General features: G+C 43.8%; 1 protein-coding gene across 2 annotated transcripts in view; it reads left to right on the forward strand.

Annotated features, from left to right (window-relative positions):
* p2rx1 (purinergic receptor P2X, ligand-gated ion channel, 1) overlaps positions 1-10,280 on the forward strand; it is a 73,501-nt gene extending 63,221 nt beyond the window's left edge. The window contains exons 10-12 of one of the 2 annotated variants that reach the window (XM_078548725.1): positions 1,020-1,085; positions 3,754-3,867; positions 9,847-10,280. In XM_078548725.1, the coding sequence (XP_078404851.1) occupies positions 1,020-1,085; positions 3,754-3,867; positions 9,847-9,858 (192 nt within the window). In that variant the 3' untranslated portion in view covers positions 9,859-10,280. The remainder of the gene's footprint in view (positions 1-1,019; positions 1,086-3,753; positions 3,868-9,846) is intronic. The other variant, XM_078548726.1, reaches the window with a different exon arrangement.
* Positions 10,281-11,665: the final 1,385 nt, after the last annotated feature.

The following is an 11,665-nucleotide window of genomic DNA, read 5'->3' on the forward strand; positions in this document are numbered from 1 at the left end:
TATTTGTTTCAGATTCATTCATCAGTATAGGAAAGTTAAAACAAAAAATCCTATATGAACTGTTAGGTTTTGGAGTGTTTTTCTGCTCGAAATTTCCTTGGATTCAGTGTTGCAAACCGCTCCTATACGTGAGTCTTCTATCTCTCGCAAACAAGGGCAAGCCTTTTTCTGCCCAATGTTTAGGGGAGCATAATGAGACCTGGGATCAAACAGAGAAGGCCTGTTACTGTACTCAGCTTACTGTGTTCTGTAATGTATTCCCTCCCTCTTCCACTGGTGATACATATAGACTCTATGCGATTGATACTCAGACTATAAGTCAAATATGTTTACAGGTTAGTGAATAGTATTCAGTACAAATGGGGTCTTTATTGTAATTCACAAACTGTACACTCTCTCATAATGCCAAACCGACAGAGGTAATTGTCCCACATTACCTCTTAATATAAACTGATTTTTGAAACAGGGCTGATCACTTCTTATGTGAAAAGAATATTACCAATGCATTAGTCACATAGCTCCACGTCTCTTCTGGTTTCAAGCTGAGAGCTGAGCTTTCACTTAAAGGAGCTGGAGAAACCATTAGCCACGCTGATCTCTCAGATCAGAGGCACATCTTTACCCCAGAAAAAGGCTGTCAAACAAAGGACATTGATTACTTTAACTGGGATGGCTTGACTCTTTGATCCATGCCAAGTGCTTTAAATTGCCCACTAAACAGACACCCATCCAGGTATAATGCTAGCAGTCAAACCATCCAACAAAGGCATCCTTCAATTAAACATGTCTTCTCTTGCCCTGGTGATTGGATTTTAGCTGGTCAGGTAGTGTTAAAAATCAGCCTCTTAATTTTGCTTAAATATGCTTGGGTGCATTTTACATTTATTCTGAATAACTTTTAAAATCCTTTGCTCAAAGTAATTAAACAGCCTCCATTATAATGTATCCTAGTGCATTTGTGTGCTAGAGCATATAGTTTCTTACTCACTTTGTTTAATTGTCTTATTTTGTTTTACCAGGCTGGTAAATTTGACATTATTCCAACCATGACAACTATTGGCTCTGGCATTGGCGTGTTTGGGGTGGTGAGTAAAAGCACTAGTTAATCTCAAAATTAGAGCCAGGCCATTTCTGAGGGAAATCAGGCAGTAATTTCTCACACAAAGGGTAGTGAAAATCTCGATCTCACTCCCCTCAAAGGCTACCAGTGCTGGGGGACCTTTCAAGACAAAGGTCAGTAGGTTTTTATTGGGAAGGGATATTAATACTTAGGAGCAAAGGTGGTTAAATGGAGTTGAGGTGCAGATCAGCCATGATTGAATTGAATGGTGAACCAGGCTCGAGGGGCTGAATGAATCCCTCCCCTTCCTATGGTCAGGAAGGAAGAGAAAAAACTTAATTGTAAAGTTCTGAAAAGAGATGATTTTTATTTCATTAATACATTTGTGGTATAAGGGTATCTGGTATAGCAAGGGTTAATGCAGGGACTTGGAAACAATACCACCCACAGTGTGATGACCAGAGGTTAGGATCACTTGTGGACTGGATAGGATCACTTGTGGACTGGACAGAGACTTGTGTAGAAGCAAGCATGGAGTTAGCTCATTGCTTGAGTTATACCCTGTATATATGCACATCATTATATGTTATCAATAAACATTTAGGGCAAAACGTTTAGCTCGGCGGGTGGGCACCCGACCCGCTCAAGCGTAAAATGACACGCGTTGACGTTGGGCGAGCATCTTGAAGTCAGTGTGCAGTCACAGAATCACACAGTGCAGAAGAGGCCCTTTGGCCCATCGAGTCTGCACCGACACGTGAGAAACACCTGACCTACCTACCTAAACCCATTTACCAGCACTTGGCCCATAGCCTTGAATGTTATGACGTACCAAGTGCTCATCCAGGTACTTTTTAAAGGACGTGAGCTAACCCGCCTCCACCACCCTCCCAGGCAGCGCATTCTAGACGTCACCACCCTCTGGGTAAAAAATATTTTCCTCACATCCCCCCTAAACCTCCTGCCCCTCACCTTGAACTTATGCCCCCTCGTGACTGACCCTTCAACTAAGGGGAACAGCTGCTCCCTATCCACCCTGTCCATGACCCTCATAATCTTGTACACCATAATCGTGTGATATTTTGTTTGGCAGGCATTCGCCAGAGTTGGCAGCGCGCCCACTGACAATTAAAAGGCCTATTAAGGCCATTAACAAGGTTATTAAATTAAATTAGTTGCTGCTCGTCCAACCTTATGGTTGGCGGACAGGCGAAAAGGCCAAAGCGGCCTTTGCACTTTTTAGGAAACCACACCCATGGGCAGGATGAGGTTTCCAATAGCAAATAAAAATAAAATAAAAAATTCGAAACTGAATTAATAACTTGTCCCTGCTCATTATTTATTTATTTATTGAAAATGCTTCATGTGCTCTCTGTGCCTCAGGAAGATTATGAAGCGCTCACTGGCGCGCATGCGTGATGGTCACGCTCACTCCACCCTCCGCCCTCGCGTTTCAGGCCGGGCGGGCCTTGATTGGCCCGTCAACGTGAAATCGCCTTCCGGCCTCAATCGCGGGCGGCAGTTAGCTTCCCTCCCGCCCCCGCCTGCTCCCGCTGAGCCCACCCGACAAGGGCAAGATTCTGCCCTTAATATTCAGCCATATAAGACGCAACATCTTCATGAGACCTAATGAACATATAACGCATGACAACTGTGACTGAGGGTAATGTAAACTTTAGGACATAGTGTAAAATGAACAATCTTGAAATAGATGGCTATCATACCATCTATCCAAATGACACTTCCATCAAAGTTATTAAAAATGAAAATGGGTTGGGACATATACTGCACATCCAAATTAATATTATGCAGAATTACAATGATCCTCTTTGTCTTTTCCAATTGTAGAGTCCATTTTTTATAATGATTTTAAGTTCTCAAAGCAGAGCAATTCTCTATCCTTCTTCATCTCCCTCTGTTCTTCAGTTTATCCAAAGCTACTCTCCTGCTTCCTCAGGAGCTCCTCTGCTGAAATTGGAAACAGTATATAGTGGGCTTAATGCTGCAGTCCTGGCCACCCAGAAGCAGCAACAGGAGGCTTCTTGCTGGGAGCTTGGAATCACAGGGCTGCCTCAATTCTTTGCTTAATTAAAAATGAATTTTTTTTAGACAACTAATCATCAAATGGGCAACAATAACAAATATTCCGATGGACCTTACAAGCACGGAGGGAGTGAGCCTTTGCCTCAGTTGTATCGTTCCCACCCCCTGAGTCAAAAGGGGAGGGTTTGAGCCCTCAGTCTCCCAACAGTCCAAACAATCGGTGGCTAGATTATGGTCACTAAATACTGGGTTAACATTCTGTGGGGACTCGTGCTCAGACAGACAATGTCCACTGGCAAAAGGGTTGTGTCTGAGGCCAAACTCGCACAGTCCTGGCAAGTGGCTCTGAACGCTGGATTGAATCCAACAGGACATCTGATGGGGGTGGGTGTCACCCCACATTGTAAAGTGTAAGTGGAGCTTTTCTTTGGCTCCAGCCCACCTGGGAGAATGTCCTCTGAGCTTAAATACAATAAGGAAGGCAACAGGAAACTACCTACACTTTCCGTAAATAATTAGCTCAAGACGCTGGTGTGACACTAGGTCCTGCTAAATAAAACAGATGAGGATGCCATCCATTGAAACCTGATAAGGTATTTTAGCACTGAGAAGGTGAATCCTTTTTAAATGAACTATCTTCTTCTTTAAAGGCAACTATTGTGTGTGACTTGGTAATGCTTCATATGCTTCCCAAACGAAACTACTACAAACAGAAGAAGTTCAAGAATGTTGAAGGAGAATCATCTACATCAATACCAGCAGAAGTGAGTGAAGATTAGATGAAGAATAGTCATTGCGCAGCCTCCCAAGATCATCAAATGCAATAAAAGACCCATTTCATTTAACTCAATTTACATTTGGAAAACCAAGGGCAAGAAAATGTGATTGTTTATGCCTTTTTTTTGAGCAATACAAGTGCCCTTAGAGCTCCAAAATGATGTCTGCGAAATACCAGACACACATGCACTTGTGGGTGCTTCATGCAGGATGCCGTATTGGTCAGGACAATATTGACATGTGGCAGTCAGAAAGTGATGTATGCACAGCCAATGGCATCCAGTCCAATGAGGAAGCCTTCACGCTTAGCGAAGCAACAGGCTGGCGCCAGCTGCTTCTCTCAGAAAAGAGATAATTAAATGAAGTCATCTCTCGTTGAGTAAAGAGTTACAGTGAACAACCTAACGCATCAGTGGATTGCATACTGCATGATGTTGCAAATTTCTCCAGCTACAGTCTGGAAAGAACCAGAGCCATAGAAGTTCATCCACCCGCAGTCCGCTGGCGTTTATTGCAAGGGAAATGGAATATAAGAGTGGCGAAGTTTCACTGCAGCTGTACAGGGCATTGATGAGACCACACCTGGAATACTATGCACATTTTTGGTCTCCTTATTTGAAAAAGGATATAATTACATTAGGAGCAGCTCAGAGAAGGTTTACTCGACTCATTCCTGGAATGAAGGGTTTACCTTCGAAAGGTTGAACAGGATGGGCCTGTTGAAGTTTAGAAGAATGAGAAGTGATCTTATTGAAACATATAAGACCCTGAGGGGGCATTATAGGGTGGACACTGGGAGGATGTTTCCACTTGTGAGGGAGACTAGAACTAGGGGACACAGTTTAAGAATAAGTAGTCTCCCTTTTAAGATCAGGAGATGAGGCGAATTTTTTTCTCTCAGAGGGTTGTTAGTCTGTGGAATTCCCTTCCCGAGTGAGTAGTGGAGGCTGGATCATTGGATTTATTCAAGGCTGAATTAGACAGATTTTTGATAGACAAGGGAGTCAAGGGTTATGGGGGTAGACAGGAAAGTGGTGTTGAAACCACAACCAGATCAGCCATGATCTTAATGAATGGCAGAGCAGGCTCGAAGGGCCAAATGGCCTACTCCTGCTCCTATGGTTTGCTTGCTGTGCTCCCCACATGGTGAGCCCCCCCTTGCCGCTGCGGGGGGTGGGGGTTAATACCAGAGGAGGGTGAAGCACTTTGCTACCTGAGGAGGCTGCCTACTAAAAGCTGGCAGCCTCCCTGTGGGCTTGGGGGGGTTAGCCCCACCTGATTGGACAACCTGTAGCCCATAGAAGGCCCCCACCACAGCAGCAAGGACTGCCCCCACTAAAATATCTTTCCCATCCACCCCCCAACCCCCTCCTCACCAACCCCCCTCCCTGGATCATGCCAAATCCCTGACCCCACCATCTTCTCTCAATGGTCGCTGCACCGGAGCCTGTCGCAGTCCCAGCACTGGCCACTAGTCTGAGTAAATGTGCTGCTGGCCCTCTGATTGGTTGGTAGCTCTTGGAGGTGATAATGCTCCTTCAAAGGGGCAAAGGCCTTGCTGAAGGTAATTAAACTGAAGACTGCAAAATCCAGTCGTAGCTCCTAGGGACAGCGGAGGAGGGGCTGCCCCAACTTCCTGGCTGGTGGGCAGGACCAGCGACTGCAGATAAAATCCCAGCCATGGTGACAGTCTGAGCTTTCACTTCAACACTGGGCATTGGGTCACTGCTCCTTATGTTCCAATGGAAGCTGAGACATTAACTGTCAGAGGCTGACTCGTGGCTGGATGGAATCCAAGTTGGTTCTCTGACTCCTCCATGCTCCTTGACATTGAATACAGGCTTTCTGGCAGGTTTCCCAATGCAGCAAGCGTTTTGTGTAAGCCCATCAGGCTTCAACTGTAGGCTACCCACCGACGTGCTTGTCTGAATCCTCTGCAGCGGACGCCTTGTGTGACCTTGCCCTCCAGTGAGCTGGCACCTGCACCATCCTTATCCCTTGCCTTGGCTGCAGGTCACTCATGCCCGGTGTCTCACCGGGTACAGACCCTGCCTCTATATTATCCATGAAATTCTGCAATGTCAGTATCTGAGCTGATGGCTATGAGTGTGAAACTGAATGACAGTGAATCTTCATCATCATTGTTTTCTTACAATACCTGGCAAGTTGCTCTTCTTGGGGTATCTGAAATGGACAAGTTACAAATGAACATACAAACAAGGAGCAGGAGTAGGCCATTCAGCCCCTCAAGCCTGCTCCACCATTTAATAAGATCATGGCTGATCTGATAGTAACCTGAAATCAGCATCCCACCTACCCCCGATAACCCATCACCCTCTTGCTTACCAAGAATCTATCCACCTCTGCCTTAAAAATATTCAGAGACTCTGCTTCCACCACCTTTTCAGGAAGAGAGTTCCAAAGACTCACAACCCTCTGAGAGAAAAAAGTTTCACCTCATCTCTGTTTTAAATGGGCGACCCCTAATTTTTAAACAGTGACCCCTAGTTTTAGATTCTTCCACAAAAGGAAACACCCTCTCCACATCCACCCTGTCAAGACCCTCTCAGGATCTTATATGTTTCAATCAAGTTGCCTCTTACTCTTCTAAACTCCAGTCTGTCCAACCTTTCCTCATAAGACAACCCACCCATTCCAGGTATTAGTCTGGTAAACCTCCTATGAACTGCTTCAAATGCATTTACATCCTTCCTTAAATAAGGCGGCCAATACTGTACATAGTATTGCAAATGTGATCTCACTAGTGTCCTGTACAACTGAAGCATAACCTTGCTACTTTTGTATTTAATTCCCTTTGCAATAAATGATAACATTCCATTAGATTTCCTAATTACTTGCTGTACCTGCATAATAGTCTTTTGTGATTCATGCACCAGGACACCCAGATCCCTCTGCACCTCAGAGCTCTGCAATCTCTCACCATTTAGGTAATGTGCTTCTCTTTTATTCTTCCTGTCAAAATGGACAATTTCACATTTGCCCACATTATACTCCATTTGCCAGATCTTTGCCCACTCACTTAACCTATCTTTATCTGTTTGTAGCCTCCTTCTGTCCTCTGCACACTTACTTTCCTGTCTATTTTTGTGTCATCAGCAAGTTTCCCTTCAATCCCTTCATCCAAGTCATTTATATAAATTGCAAACAGTTGGAGTCCCAGCACTGATTCCTGTGGCACACCACTCATTACGTCTCGCCAACCTGAAAAAGACCCATTGATGCCTACTCTCTGCTTCCTGTTAGCCAGCCAATCTTCTATCCATGCCAATATATTACCCCCTATACCATAAACTTTTATTTCCCACAATAACCTTTGATGTGGCACTTTATCAAATGCCTTCTGGAAATCTAAGTACAGTACATCCACCGGTTCTCCTTTATCCACAGCACGTCACTTTCTCAAAGAACTCCAATAAGTTGGTTAAACATGATTTCCCTTTCACAAAACCATGTTGACTCTGCCTGATGACCTTGAGCTTATCAAATTGCCCTGCTATAACTTCTTTAATAATAGCTTCTAACATTTTCCCTATGACAGATGTTAAGCTAACTGGCCTGTACTTTCCTGCTTTCTGTCTCTCTCCCTTTTTGAATAATGGAGTTACATTTGCTATTTTCCAATCTAATGGGACCTTCCCCGAATCTAGGGGGTTTTGGAAAATTAAAACCAATGCATCAACTACCTTACCACTTCTTATAAGACCCTAGGATGAAATCCATCAGGACCCGGCCTCTTGTCAGCCCGCAACTCCAACAATTTACTCAGTATCATTTCTCTGGTGATTGTAATTTTCCTGACTTCCTCCCCCACTTCCATTTCCTGGTTTATAGCTGCTTCTGGGATGTTACTGTAGCATCTACAGTGAGAACTGATGCAAAATACCTGTTCAATTCATCTGTCATCTCCTTGTTTTCCATGATCAATTCTCCAGACTCACTTTCTATAGGACCAACGCTCACTTTGTTAATTCTTTTCTTTGATAAATATTTATAAAAACTCTTACTATCTGTTTTTATATTTCTGGCTAGCTTTCTCTCATACTCTAATTTTTCCCTCCTTATTTGTCTTTCAGTCATTCTTTGCTGTTCCTTATATTCAGTCCAATCTTCTGACCTGCCACCTGTCTTTGCACAATTATATGCTAGTTTGATACTATCTTTAACCTTTCTAGTTAACCACAGATGGTCTGTCCACCCCTTAGACTTTTTCTTACTCATTGGAATGTATGTATTCTGTGCATTCTGAAATATCCCCTTAAATGTGATCCGCTGCATCTCTATTGACCTATCGCTTAACCTAATTTGCCAATTCGCTTTAGCTAGCTCAGCTTTCATGCCCTCATAATTGCCCTTATTCACCCTTATACAAGGGTAACATAATGGTGAGGGGGGTGGAGTAACAGGTGCCTGTGAATGCATCTGCAGCTTGCAAATCAGAAGATAGCGTGGGTTGAGGGGGAAGCGGGATGTGAGAAGAATTGAGGATTATGTGGATACCATAGTCTTCAATTGTTTTGGCCCCACCACTGACCACGGCCTCTCCAATGATCATCCCAATGATGAGCAGCACCTCCATGGGGGTTACGAAATGTAGGTGTGCCTGTCTCCCAGCAGTTAGTTCCTGCCAGCTCCAGTTGTCTATTACCGCGTTGTGCAAGAGAGGGTAAAGTGCATCAGTGAGTGTGTTGCAATCTCTTTGGGTGACAGAACTGTGTTTGAATTGCTGGCAGTGCATGCAAGCTGTGGGTTTGAGACATGTAGAAATGTTAAATGTGTGAGGATGAGGTAAAGCTTTGAATATCAGAAATGAGCCCTGATTGACAGGTGAGTGATGGGTTTGTGGTGAATTGAACAATGGTGGAGTCTTGTGGTATAGTTTGTCAGACATGACATTTGAGGACAACATTAACCATTCATGTGAGTTCATTGAGCATCTTGTACCACTACATCCAGATCCTCAGAACTTGACTCTTGGTGTCAATCTCTGCAGCTATCAGCTCCAGTTGCCTTTCGAGCATGGGCCTGGAGGGTCCTCCTAGCCACATGCAGATACAGGACATCTCTCCTCCTTTCCATGCACTCCGCTAAGACCTAAGACCAGTGGTGCAGCATCTTCTCCTATATTGTACCATTCCTCACTCTTGCCCAGCTCATATTCTCTTTCATTTTTTATTCTTTCATGGGATGTAGGTGTCACTGACAAGGCCAGCATATGTTGCCCATTCTTAATTTCCCTTAAACTGAGAGGCTTTACTTGGCCATTTCAGGGTCAAACACATTGCTGTGGGTCTGGAGTCATATGTAGGCCAGACCAGGTAAGGATAGCAGATTTCCTTCCCTAAAAGACATTAGGGAACCAGATGGGTTTTTGCAACAATCAATGATAGTTTCATGGTCACCATTACTGAGACTAGCTTTATAGTCCAGATTTTATTAATCGGATTTAAATTCCAGTAGCTGCTGTGGTGGGATTTAAATCCATGACCCCAGAGCATTAGCCTGGGCCTATAGCCCAGTGACATTACCACTACACCACTATCTCCCAGCACCCGCTTTGACTACAATGCACCACCCCTTTAAGCTAGCTTTAAGCAGAGTAGACTTGCTTTTAGTGGTGCTATCCACTCATGGTGTTGGTGTTGGTCCCATGCCGATACATCCAGATGATCAATAGCACCGGATATTGAAGTAAGCAGGCAACATGGATTTTTGGTGTTACCTGTATGTTAATGAACAGGCACAGGATAGGAACACACCAAACCTGGACACCAAATCAGGGCAGGGTGAAGGGGTGTGGGGGGGTTGGTATCAAATTTAACCATTTGTTCTTGGTTGAAATGTTTAAAATTGACGTTCACATCTTTATATTTAACTCAATATGTGGGGCTACAGTATTCCCTTCTCTGCTAACTATACATAACTGCTGGGTTTTGTTTTTAAAATAGATCAAAGATTAACAAGGGACATGACAATCCTTTCCACCCTGACAAGGCATCAAAACAGTGAGCATAGGCATGGGAATTGGACCTCCTCAACATCAGACAACAATCTTCCATTTAAAGTCGAGCTGACAACAATACTCACACAAAGGAGGGACATCCTCGAAACCAAGGCTACTGAACTACTGAAGGATGAAGGAAAGTGCAGGAGAGTATGGTTTCTTCAATACTCAATGTCAGCATCTCCAACATAGCAACAATCTCCAGTACAAAATGAGGGAGCACTTTGAATGCCAGTACAACTCATTGTACAATTTCCTTCCTTAGAATGACCACTGCTCTTTATCACCATGTTAAAAGTCTCCAATTTCTTATCTTAGTGTTCACAGCCATGAGAAATTATGTGGCTTGTTTTTAAATTTAAAAAAAACTTTATCAAAGTCTGTTTATTTCTTTATGCACATAGGAAATGAGTGAGCTTTCAATGGGCCCTCGCAGTTTATCACACCTCTCACAAACATCACAGCATGGAGTGAGTCCTAACACTTAAAACATGCAGCTTATGTTCCAGTAAGATGATAAAATTTTAAAAATCTGAAACCTGACCCTCGCTTGGGAAAACAGATAGGCAGCCATCTTCCAGCTCCCAGGAGGTGAGTTGGCAATTAAAATATTTTAACGAGGCTGTCAGCCTCTTACTTAAGCTGCTTTGCTGTTTTACAGTGGGTAGCTGGGTTTCTGAGCTCTTGTGAAACCCAGCAGGTGAATGGAGGCGAGGACAGCTTGGAGAGATGGTAAGTGCCTTTACAGTACTGCTTGTGGGCCAGGAGGAACAGGAGTGCTTCCCTCCAGCCCCCACAAGCTCCCTTCCAATTGGACCTCCACTGTACAAAGACTTGTGGGGTCAGAACTTACATATATACAAATATGCAAACATAACAAATAGGAGCAGAATTAGGCCATTCAGCCCCCTGAGCCTGCTTCGCCATTCAATAAGGTCATGGCTGATCTGTTCGTGTTTCAAATTCCATATTCCTTCCCTGATAATCTTTGATTTCCTCCCCTAACAAGAATCTATCTACCCCTGCCTTAAAAATCTTCAATGACCATCATCCATCATTAAGGAAGAAATGTCAGGACATTTAGAAAAGCTTAACGCAATCAAACAGAGTCAACATGGTTTTGTGAAAGGGAAATCATGTTTAAAAATTTGCTAGAGTTCTTTGAGGATATAACAAGCAGAGTTGATAGAGGGGAACCAGTAGATGTAATTTATTTGGATTTCCAGAAGGCTTTTGGTAAGGTTCCACGTAAAAGGTTATTGCACAAGGTAGGAGCTCACAGTATTGGGGAAATGTATTAGCATGGATTGAGGGTTGGTTAACATGTAGAAGACAGAGAGTCGGGATTAATGGGTCTTTTTCAGTTGGAAAGATGGAGCGCCACAAGGATCAGTCCTAGGGCCTCAATTATTTACTATCTATATTAATGACTTGGAGGAGGGGGCAGAGTGTAATGTATCCAAATTCGCTGATGATACAAAAATAGGTGGGAGGGCATGTTGTGATGAGGACATAAGAAATCTGCAAGAGGATATAGACAGGTTGAGTGAGTGGGCAAAAAATTGGCAGATGGAGTTTAATGTAGGAAAGTGTGAGGTCATGCGCTTTGGTAGGAAGAATCAAAAGGCAGCCTATTAGTTAAATAGAGACAGACTCCAAAGAAGTGATGGTGTGGGGCGTCCAACACTGATGGTGCAGGGCCTCTCACACCAATGGTGTAGGGTGTCTCACACTGATAGCGTAGGGTCTCTCATACCAATGGT

Source organism: Cetorhinus maximus, chromosome 9 (assembly GCF_964194155.1).
Source record: "Cetorhinus maximus chromosome 9, sCetMax3.hap1.1, whole genome shotgun sequence".
Lineage (NCBI taxonomy): Eukaryota > Metazoa > Chordata > Chondrichthyes > Lamniformes > Cetorhinidae > Cetorhinus > Cetorhinus maximus.